The sequence below is a fragment of the Myotis davidii genome, unplaced genomic scaffold (genome assembly GCF_000327345.1).
Source record: "Myotis davidii unplaced genomic scaffold, ASM32734v1 scaffold193, whole genome shotgun sequence".
In the NCBI taxonomy this organism is placed as follows: domain Eukaryota; kingdom Metazoa; phylum Chordata; class Mammalia; order Chiroptera; family Vespertilionidae; genus Myotis; species Myotis davidii.
In genome coordinates, this window is record NW_006284616.1 from 153,737 (window position 1) to 166,233 (window position 12,497).

Genomic DNA, 12,497 nt, shown 5'->3' on the forward strand with positions numbered 1-12,497 from the left:
TATATATTTAAAAAATGACCCTGTCGTCTGAAAAGCAGCTGTAAAAGTAGTGACCTAGAACATCCTAATGGCACAAATCTGGCAACAAAAATCTTTGGAATACTGCTAATCCATACAGCTGAGGCTGGCACCTAAAATTGCAACTTTTTCTAGAGATTTCTACATACATATGTAAGATTCCATTATCTCTGTAATGAACACTATAAATCATCACAAAGTTGTGTAAAATTGGACACCGTGAATATGCTATCCCTCCAGACATGATGTTTGTAGTCCTTTTCTGAACGTTTGAGACAGAACATGTGCCAGCTCATCTGTGAGGTCCTCTGACTTGCCACCCCCTCTTGCACCAACTCTATTCCCAGGATTTGATGGAGAACCAACCATACTAAATGGCAATATTATTGTCAGCCATTATGAGTGGGTTGTCCCCACTCATCTCTAAATCCTTCAGTTTATTCATTTTTACATTATCTCCATCTAGTACGATGCCTGATACAAGGTAGAAATTCAAACAAATGTTTATTGAAGAGTCTTGGTCATGAAATGGAACAAGGCATGAGGCCATCTATAGTAATAAAAGGGTAATATGCTAATTAGACCAGATGTCTTCCAGACGTCCTCCTGGACAAAGCCTCAGTGGCTGCAAGGGCCAAAGGCAGGCCACCACCGCAGTAGCTGCGAGGGTCAAGGGCAGGCTACTGCAGAGGCCATCAGTGTCAGCAGCAGCAGGGTGATGGGGGTGGCACCTTCCTGATTGCCCAGTCGCCCCCTGCAAAGGGAGGCCAGAGGCAGCAGCAGTGGAGGGGTGATGCACCAGAGGCAGCAGCAGTGGCTGGGGTGATGGGCAGTGCCTTCCCTTGATTGGCCTGGTTACCTCCCGCAGAGGACATCTCCTGAGGGCTCCCAGACTGTGAGAGGGGGCAGGCCAGACTGAGGGACCCCCCCTAGGTCCTGGTTGCCTGTGGCCGGCTGGAAGAGGGAAGCCTGGGTCCCGGGTGTGGGGGCCAAGGCAGAGGCAGTTAGGGGTGATCAGGCAGGCAGGGGAGCAGTTAGGGATGATCAGGGGTTCCGGGTACCTGTGGCCGGCCTGGGTGAAGCCACCCAGGGTCATGGGTGCCTGCGGCCAGCCGGAGGAGGCAAGCCTGGGTCCCGGGTGTGGTGGCTGAGGCAGGGGTGGTTAGGGGTGATCAGGCAGGCATGGGAGCAGTTAGGAGTGATCAGGCAAGCAGGCAGGTGAGTGGTTAGGAGCCAAACGAATGGCAGAACGACTGGTCACTATGACGTGCACTGACCACCAGAGGACAGACGCTCAATGCAGGAGCTGCCCCCTGGTGGCAGAATCTGGGCTCATGGCTGGCGAGTGCTGCGGCGGTGGTGGGAGCTTCTCCTATCTCCATGGCCTCGCTAAGGATGTCCAACTGATGGCTTAGGCCCGCTCTCCATGGGGGTTGGGGGAGCGGGCCTAAGCCATCAGTTAGACATCCCTGAGGGTTCCCGGACTGTGAGAGGGCACAGGTTGGGCTGAGGGATCGCCCCACCCCCAAGTGGATGAATTTCGTGCACTGGGCCTCTAGTATGTAATAAATACTCCAACTTATTTTGCATTCCTACCATTTTTCTGACCTGACTGCTGTTTTCCTATTTATTTCCTCAGAAACCCATTTACCTGTTCTTCTAACTATTCCCCAATTTCTGACAGTTATCTATTTACTCAAGTGACTTAATACCAAAATAATCTAGACCTGGAACTATGAGAAAAAAACAACAGAATCATAATTCCAACTCTGCAACTCAAATGAGTCATTAAAATCTTTCATACATACTCTTTCAGCTTTAATGTCTCCATCTCTCAAATGAAGATGATAATACAGGCTCTTTAGATAATAGACATTTATTCGAAAAAGAAATACTAACCCATAGGCACCATACCAAAGGTTTGCCTTTTCATTTTTGTATTCCTCTCCCTCCAATACCATCATATGGGAAGCATTAACATGTCCAACCAAACTTGTCAACCAGGCACTGTGAATACAAAAGCAAAAGATTGCCTCTTCTCTCAAGGATTTTATAATCTAGCACAACAGAAATATGATTATAATGAGGCAAAAAGGATTAAATGGACTATATACTGGGATCCATGAGCAAAGTAGAGGCATCTACCTCAGATCTGCATGGCAGGGGCAGGAGTGTGGGAAGAGATGTGAAAGAAAGCCTTTGGAGGAGATGAGCTGAATATTAAAAGATGAATAAAATTCAGCAAGGCAAAGTGGAGAATGGAAAGAGTATTCTAAGCAAAAGGAACAGTATGTATAAAAATACAGATATAAAAAAATTTCATTTGGGTAAAAATAAAAATTACCAAGCACCCACCTTAAAGCAGGCACTGTGCTACGTGGTGGTGACAAAACTTATAGGGCTTTGCTCTCATAAGATTAAGAGAGCACTAGTTTATCCATCTCCAAAGGCTTGGAAAAACAGAAGAGGGACACAAATGAGTCTCAGCCAATGAGATGGAAAATTCACAATCATGAAAAGCCTCACAATCCATACTAGCATGATACTGGAAAACTGTCCGCCGGAGAGGAACATGAGCAGATGAAGAGCAAACACTGAGGGAGGGAATCTAAAGAAGGGTTCAGTAATAACGCCACAGAAATTTAGGTCCTATAGTATAACAGTGGCAGTACACTAAGAGAAAGGGTCCGATACAGAACATTTAATCAACAGAACCTGGAAACTGTGGAGAACAAAGAAACAAAATTGAGGATTCATTCTTGAGTAACTTTATGGATAATGAGTACCTTACCTTTCTCATTAAAATCAGTCAAGTGAAGAAAGAGCTTTGGGGAGAGGATGAGGACTCAAGTTGTGAAAATGTTATTTTGATATACTTATGGAACTCCAAGTGAAAAATGATAATACTGCCATTTTGTCAGCATTTATTATGTGCCAGGTATCATGTAAACTATATATATTATACATATATCATCTGATCTCCAGAGTAATGCCTACTATGGATAAAATATTACAACACAGCTTGGCAATAGCCTACCCTGTTGTGATAATGAAAATTAGATAAAATTCAATAAGTAAGTTGATTGCCTGCTATCTTCTACTCAACCCTATTCTTATTTCATTAACCTTCTAATAAAGCAATCTTGTATTTTATGTAACTGAATCTTGAGTGTCTGATATACTCTTAGGGAAGGATGTTAATGTATTACCATGTTATTGATGACAAAGCAGCCTCAGAGAGGTTGGGTAATTTTTCAGTAACACAATAGAGGCGTCAAGTTTGAGCCCAGATTTTTGTGACTAAAAAGTCTAGGCTTATAACCCTATACACTACTTGGCCTGAGACTGGAGTGGCGACAGAAGATCTGGAGGTGATCATACATGCATAATAGTAGATGCCTGGGAGGCAGTGAGTATACTCAAAGAAAGTGAGGAACAAAATAAAAGAGCTGAGCAAGGAGTTTCTAAACTAACCCATATTTAGGGGGTAAACTGAATATAATTAATAATATAATTCTAAAAAGCAGGCAAAGAAGTATAGGATACCAAGTAAGATGAGCTTCAGGGAGATCAGGAAAAAAGAACCAAAAAAAAAAAAATCCCATTAGATGTAATAATGAAAAACAACAACCATTCCTTGGTGACCTCAGCCAGGCAATTTTATTGGAATGATAATAGAAAAGTTTGTTTGTAGTGATAATGTCTGATGAAGAAGTGCATCAGTCCCCCTTATCTGTAGGAATTTATTCCAAGACCCCAGTGGAGGACTGAAACCGTGAATAGTCCTGAACTATATATATATAATTTCCTATGCGTACATGCCCTTTTCACTTAAAAGAAGCATTTTATGCCCTCTCTTTGGCATACCTGACTTGACACCATCACTACTCTTGTGCTTTGGGCCATTATAAAGCAGAATAAGGGTTACTTGAATACAGCACTGTGATAATCTACTATCTGATAACTGAGGTGGCTACTGAACCATAGGCAACTGAAACCGTGGGAAGCAAAACCATGGATAAAGGAGACTACTACATAGACCAGTGATGGCGAACCTTTTGAGCTCGGCGTGTCAGCATTTTGAAAAACCCAAAATTAACTCTAGTGCCATGTCACATACAGAAATTTGATGATATTTGCAACCATAGTAAAACAAAGACTTGTATTTCTGATATTTATTTTATATATTTAAATGCCATTTAACAAAGAAAAATCAACCAAAAAAATGAGTTCGCATGTCACCTCTGACACGCGTGTTATAGGTTTGCCATCACTGACATAGACTATAAGCATACACTACTCCTTCTAGAGCAGTGGATCTCAACCTTGGCTTCACATTAGAATCACCTGGGAATCTTTTTAAAATCCTGTTTTCTGGGTCCCATCCTCTGGAAATTCTGTTTCTTTGTTATGGAGTGGAGCCACAACATTAGTAACAAAGAAACAGAATTTCTGGAGGATGAGGCCCAGAAATCAGGATTTTAAAAAGATTCCCAGGTGATTCTAATGTGCAGCCAAGGTTGAGAACCACTGTTCTAGAAGCTGGACTATGACAGAATGTAAGAAAGGAAATCAAAGTCAAGGTTTGTTTTGTTTTCCCCAAAATGAGAAAGACTGAAACATGCTTACTTAATTGCTAAAGGGAAAGAAGCAGTAGAGTTTGGGTAAAAATACCAGCAATAACTTAATATTTAGCTTACGATTTTAAATGTGATACAAGTAAAAGGTAAAACTATCAAATAATGAGGCTGATTTTTTTTTGAGCTATAGAATTAGAGAAGTACCTATTGCAGAGGAAAAAACAGGTCTTAATTTTATGCAGCACTACTTTCAAAACTGGCTAGTTTTTACTGATAATCAGTAAAGAGAAGTCCACAGTGCTTTGTGTCAACAAAATAACTGCATAATCATTACAGCAAAAAATATTTGTGATGTTTCCTACCATATGAAGGGAGCTCCATAAATATAATACTCTTAGCTTCCCTCTCCCACATTTACTAATCCCTCCTTCTGCACCACTCCAGCAAGTGGCATGACAGGTATATAGAATCTGTGCCTGCTCAGAAGTCTCTAGAGCAGGGGTCCTCAAACTACGGCCCACGGGCCACATGCAAATACAAATATTGTATTTGTTCCCATTTTGTTTTTTTACTTCAAAATAAGATATGTGCAGTGTGCATAGGAATTTGTTCATAGTTTTTTTTTAAACTATAGTCTGACCCTCCAACGGCCTGAGGGACAGTGAACTGGCCCCCTGTTTAAAAAGTTTGAGGGCAGCTCCTCCGTAAAAAAGCCTGTGGTATTCCAGTGCTGCCTGAGACTAGATGGCTGTGCTTACCAGTTTAATTCTGGAGATGAATTACAGAAGTCCACTGTCTGACGTGAGTCATGATCTCCAACACCGGAATTATCAGTAACACAGAACAGGTGATTTTTGCATCTATCTGCTGGACCCCTTTCTGTGTATCTTTATTAACTCAGATCTCAAAAAAGAAAAAGCCAGGGCCATTTTGGGGGTCCCCATCAGCCCCTATATTATAGTGCTCACAAATATTAAAATTGTTCATGGCAATAAAGTAATTTTTGTCTGAAACAAAATTTAATTTTTTTTTGAACTAATGATATAAAAATACAGTGGGGTCTTGACTTACAAGTTTAATTTGTTCCGTGACGGAGCTTGTAACTCAAATTACTCGTATGTCAAATCTTAAAGTGAACGAGTGAGACAGGTGATGCTGGGCTGATGTTGTGGTGTTCACTGTGACGTTCACTGCGCCACCTAGCGGTGGGGTATCTGAAGCTGGCTTGTAACCCAAATTTTAGCACGCAACTCAAAGCAAAAATCGGCCAAGAGACAGCTCATATCTCGAAAAACTCGTTAGTCGGGACACTCGTAAGTCAAGGCCCCACTGTAACAAGGAAGGAAGATGCCCAGGACACAGTTACCCATCACCCATATAGCCAAATAAAAATACTGAAAAAGATTATTAAATAACAATAAGAATGGTAGCCTAACACTTAAATCAAGGTTTAAAAAAAGTGAACATGAAGACAATTCCTGGGAGAACCAAGTCACACATTATGGATAACAAACAAAACAGTGAAGACATCCCATCTAGTGTAATAGTCCAAAGAACATTAACCAAAAGCCAGAGACAAAATATACTGCAAACGAAATAATCCCAAAATAGCAAATCGGAATCCATACTAGATGAGAAAATGAAGACATACAAAGTGAGAAGACTCAATTCTGTAAAGATGTCAAATTACCTAAATTAGTATATATATTTTAACTCATAACAACAGGTACCCCATCCACCTAAAGCTAGAAAAGCAAGTTGTTGCCATTCCCTGTGCAACAGCGTATTTAAAAATCTTTGAGTAAAAGCACAGTATTATTCTATTGGCCTTGTACCCTTTCTACCTGACTAGTTCTGAATAACTTTTGGCAGATTTCTAAATTCATATCCACCTCAGAAACTATTGGCCATTAACGAAAATATTCTCTTCAAAAGAAGGTAATACATCGGACAATGAAATACCACAGCAATAATATAAAAAGATCTACAACTCCATGCAAAAACCTTGATGACATTACAAATATTAAAGTAATAGAAGCAGACACAAAGAGTACATACTGTTTGATTCTTTTTATAGATAGAACAAATAACTAACTGAATTTAGTCAGTGCTATTAAAAGTCAGGATCATAGTTACCCCTGAGTAAGCAGGACTGAAAAAGGCATGGAAGGAGTTTCTGGGTGTTGGCGATCTTGTTTGTTTTTTTGTCTAGGTGTTTTCAGTTTGCAAAATTTCATTAAGCTTACATTTATAATATGCATACCTTTTTGTATTCATATTATATTTCAATGTAACGTTTTTATACCAGAATATAGTAACGAATTTGAAAAATAACAATTGGTAAAACTTTGGAGCTAACAATGGCAGGGTTATAGGAATGCATATTCAGATTCCCAAAAAAGCTACTTGAAGATGACAATTCCCATCAATGTCACTATCACTACCTTATAGTTACAGATTCCTTATGGTAAATAGTATTTACATATTCATTTTCCTTTAGTCTCACTTTGACTCCATCCTTAATTTGCCTCCCCCATTCCAATTCCTTTAGTTTATATTTAAATGAATTAAGCTGTACAATCATTACAACTTTTCCTTCTGTCATTACCTTTGAAAATAGCATATGCTATAAAAGACACATCACAAATAATATGCTTTACAACCTTAACAAGTGAAGTAAAACCAGAATTTTCAAGACAATATCTAACTTAGAAAACGTTTAGGCAATAGTTTTAGAAGGGAAAGGATGCTTGCAAAAGTTGCAAGATAATATCAAACTTAAAACCATGATAATTTCCCCAAAAAACTATTCTATCTTTTCCTAAAAAGAATTCTTAATAAAGGGTACCCATCCTTTGCTAGAGCCCAAGGAGTCCCTTTTCCTGAGTTCATTTTATCTATCTGCATTTCCCTGAAATGACCCAGCACAACTGCACAAAACTGTGTAAGGCAAAGTGGTATGGGCAACAGAACATGACTGACAAGGTACCCATGAGCTGAAGACCCTGAACTTAACCACCTTCTCTCCTCATCTGCGCAATCTGAGACAACAGCTGTCCTCATTACTGCACACACTACAAGGTATGAGGTCAAGGGCTCAAAGGAGGAAAGAAATGAGGAAGGATGGAAAGTAAAGTTCTATGCAGGCATAAGATATTATTTCCATCAATGTACACCCCATAATGTGACAGGAGAGTTTCTTTTTTTTTCCAAAAAAAGTATATTTTTTATTAATTTCAGAGAGGAAGGGAGAGGGAGAGAGAGATAGGAACATCAGTGATGAGAGAGAATCATTGATCGGCTGCCTCCTGCACATCCCCTACTGGGGAAACCTGGGCATATGCCCTGACCAGAAATCGAACTGTGACCTCCTGGTTCATGGGCTGATGCTCAACCATGAAGCCACGCCAGCCAGGCAGGAGAGAATCTTAAATACAACTTTGGATTATTTCAGATGTCAGAACCAGTATTGAAACATCTTAAAATATAACAATTATATTAGGTTGAACCATATGAAATTGTTGACTTATAGGACTAAAACAGAAAACCATTGGCAATTTCATATTGGTTCAACTTAATAGAAAACTTATAAAAACTTTATTTTTTAATAAATAGGTTTATTTTTAAAAAGCTAAACTATAATACCTCGGGTTTGGGCAGCTTCCTTTAAAGCAGCTAGAAGGTGAGGCTTCAAGTTATCCAAAATAAATCTTCCTTCAAGGCCTGGGAAAAGCGACCTAAAAAGTGAAAGGACCACAGCAATTATAATCTTCTAACACTTCTAAAATAAAATAATTAAATAATGTCAAGCCAATTAAATGTACTATTTTATATAAATGAACACACACATCAAATCACACAACAATATTTCTTGATCAAATATTAATGAGCCTTCACTTTAAACCATGAGGGCATCATGCACCACATGCATATCCAGAAATACTCTATAAACATTTCAGAATAAAATTAATTTTATCTTCTGAAATGCCAATATACAACCTTAGCTATAAAGAATTACTTAACTGTATTTTAATTCATTTAAATTTCATATCATTGACAAATCTTAGTTATTATTTGCACTTAATAACCATTGTTTTCAGTATTTTGTTATTAAAATTTCCAAAAAAACCCAAACAATTGCTAGGAGAACTTTTTTTAAACTTGATTTTAGGGAGAGAGGAAGGTGTGGGGGAAAATAACATCTATTTGTTGTTACACTTATTTATGCATTCATTGGTTGATTCTTGCATGTGCCCTGACCAGGGATCAAACACACAACCTTGGCATATGGGGATGATGCTCTAACCAACTGAGCTACCTGGCCAGGGCTCGGATAACTTAACTGATAAACGTGAATATTTTCACTTTAGGATGTAAAAATGTATCCATTCATATTGAAAAAGTATTATATTTCTGCAAAAGTCTTCCTTATTATAAAAATCTACATCGATAATTGATGAATTTCATAATAAAGGACTGTAAATGTGGGCAGAGGCAAGAGTCTGTAAGAGTAAATCCATATTTTTAAAAGTGTGGTCTATACCTTGGATAGTCTTCTGAGGTAATATAAATAACATCTTGATCTGATACAGATGAGGAGAAGGGAATAAAATTTCCATTTTGTAAAGGTAGCAGCTCCAACCCAAGCAGTTCACTATAAGCTTGGTCAGACAGCACGAATTCTAAGAGGTGAAGCTTTTCTTCAGCACTACCCAGGTGTACAGACTTCCTCAGCACCTGCCGCACCCATGCAGGTGTCACCTTCCGCACAGGTTTCTCACTGGAGACAGTGAGCTGCACGGCTGCAGCCAGATTCGCTGGTACCTTGACAATCTGCTTTCCTGAGCTATGGAGGTAGTTGAGCACAGTCTTTGTGTGTTCCAAACTTTCATCAAGTTCTGAGAAGTAAGCCTGCTCCAACTTGACCCAGTGATTGCTAATAGAATAAATAACTGCATTCTGGAACAGCTCGCTGAATAGAGGCTCTAATACCGGTTGCCAGTGCATCTTGACTTTGTTCACATCAGGCCAAAGCTTATAGATTATGTCAACTGACAAGGGCAAGTCGGAGCTCTTCTTTGACTCCAGGCGTTTTATAGAATCTAAGATCAGAGTAGCATAGGCTTTAGGGACAACATTCATGATCAGAAATTCATTCCATAAGGCAGCTGGATCTCTCCACTGGTCCAACTCTCTCCATTTTATGCTTCTGCGATTGTCAGTCAGGCCAAAGAACCCACTGATGTGAACTGGAAGGCCTGTTTTACTCTCCTCGCCAGGAGGCAAGGGAAGAAAACAAAATGCTTTTCCTGAGAAATCAGATGTTGCTCCTTTTTCTTTATCATCTCTATTTGATAAAGACATAGCTATTCCAATGGTTGGGACGAATTTCAATTCATCAGCTAAAGAATCAAGTTTACTACTCATTCCTCGCCCACCCACACTGTTACACACCAACCAAGATGTCTTTTGTGTGTCCTTCGTACTCTCGTCTTCTAAAACTATATTTATATGATATGTTACACAGGTTATGCTATTGCTTGGAATCTTTTTACAATAGTTACTTATAGCAGTTTCCAGAATCTTGACAGAATTTGGCCGTTCCTGTTTCAGGGCCTTATTCTCACTAGCAGTCACTTTAAACACTAGTTTCTCTGTTCCATCAGCCTCTCGGACATGTAAGGAGACATCCTGCACACTTTTTAGAAACAGCAGCACTGTGTCTGCATCTGCTCTAAAAGATTCAAACAACTCAAGAACCTTTTGCTTATTGTAGAGGTTATTACTAAGCTGAGAAGGTTGTAGGCGAAGAGGAAAACGGAAAAATGTTCCTGGAAAATGGCCGTTTATAAATGTTTCCTTGGAGCTTCCAAAAATGCCAATAAATGGCGCAAACTGGTCTGAAAGTTCACTAATTTCTTCGCTGTCATCTTTGAGATTCCAACATTGACCTGATTCGTGCGGACCAAAAAGTGTTTGATGAGGATCCAACATCCCAATCTGGTCACCACTAAAAATACAAGGAACATCTGTAAAAAAAATAAAAAATAAAATAAAAAATAAAATTAAGCAGTCATGATCAACTCTGAAGTTTAATGGACAGTTATAATTACACTTACAATGCATAATTACTATAAAAATATTACACCATTTGCAACTGCATGGATGGAACTGGAGAGCATTATGCTAAGTGAAATAAGCCAGTCAGTGGAAGATAAATACCACATGATCTCACTCATTTGTGGAATATAAGGAACATTATAAACTGATGAACAAAAATAGATACAGAGGCAAAGAAGCATCAAACAAACTCTCAAAGTACAGCGGGAAGGCAGGGCATGTGTGTGTTGGGGGGTGGGGTAAGGGAGGCCGAGGGGAAGTCAATGGGGAAAAAAAGGAGACATATGTACTACTATTTGTAATACTTTAAACAGTAAAATAAAATTTAACTAAGTTTTCAAATTAAAAAATAAAAATATTACACATGAAAAAGCATAAGCCATAAAGTGACTCCAAAACAGATTTATCTAAAGAAAAAAACTAAATTTAGCACAAAAATATAATTCTTTGAACATGCATAATGATTTCTCTCTCGACTCAATAAGTACCAGCATAAAGATTATACATGATTATTATGAAAACCCAAGATATATCTCCCAACACTTATTTTTTATTTTTTTTTATTTTTTAATTTTATTATTTATTACAAAGGGTATTACATATGTGTCCATTTTTTCCCCCGCCAAGACAGTCCCCTAGCCTCCCCTCTCCCCCAGTGTCTTATGTCCATTGGTTATGCTTATATGCATGCATACAAGTCCTTTGGTTTATCTCTTACCCCCCTCCCTCCTGCCCCCGAACCCTCCCCGGCCTTCCTGCTGCAGTTTGACACTCTGTTTGAGGCAGCTCTGCCTCGGTATCTATTATTGTTCAAAAGTTTATAATGGTCTCAATTATCCATGAATGAGTGAGATCATGTGGTATTTTTCCTTCATTGACTGGCTTATTTCACTTAGCATAATGCTCTCCAGTTCCATCCATGATGTTGCAAATGGTAAGAGTTCCTTCCTTTTTAGAGCAGCATAGTATTCCATCGTGTAGATGTACCACAGTTTTCTAATCCATTCATCTACTAATGGGCACTTAGGCTGTTTCCCAACACTTATTAAAGAACAATTAAAATGTGTAAAGAGTCATTTGATATCTACACTCCAGACACATTTTTTGTATAGCATGACCGCTAAATTGATATAAATTGCTTCACCTGTTCTTTAACCAAAGGCAAAGTGATATTTAACCCTGGCAGAAAAATTAGACATGTCAGAACTGCTGTATCGTGAGAAATCCTTCAACATGGTGCCTTTAAGGACTTCCCAAGGGAAATCTGGATGTTTTGACTCCCATGCTGACTACAGCACCTAACCTTCATGCATGATGCAACTCCAATGAAGTCCACCTTTAATATTGTCATCAACTGCAAGGCTCAGTTGTCACAACCACCAACTCCTAAGCTCTCATGTATTTAAAGCCAGAAATGTTACATCCACAAACCTAGCTGCGATTTAAATCGGTCAAAAGTGGGGTCTGTGACACTCTCGTCCATAGACTGTGTACACACTCCTATTATTAAAATTACTAGGGGCCCAGTGCACGAAATTCGTGCACTGGATCTAGGGGGTGAGGGGGAGTGTCCCACAGCCCAGCCTGCCCCCTCTCACATACTGGGAGCCCTCAGGTGTTGACCCCCATCACCCTCCAATCGTCAGGCCTGGGCAGGGGACCCCCAGACCCCTCCAATTGCTGGTTCTGCCCCCAGCCCAGGCCTGATGCCTCTGGCCCAGGCGTCAGGCCTGGGCAGGGGACCCCCAGACCCCTCCGATTGCTACCTCTGGCCCAGGA

At 39.6% G+C, this 12,497-nt stretch overlaps 1 protein-coding gene across 1 annotated transcript in view; it reads right to left on the minus strand.

Annotated features, from left to right (window-relative positions):
• The window catches only part of SACS (sacsin molecular chaperone), a 58,996-nt gene that overhangs the window by 18,420 nt on the left and 28,079 nt on the right, over positions 1-12,497 (minus strand). The window contains 2 exon segments of the mRNA XM_015572421.1: positions 8,244-8,335; positions 9,142-10,627. Coding sequence (XP_015427907.1) covers positions 8,244-8,335; positions 9,142-10,627 — 1,578 coding nt within the window.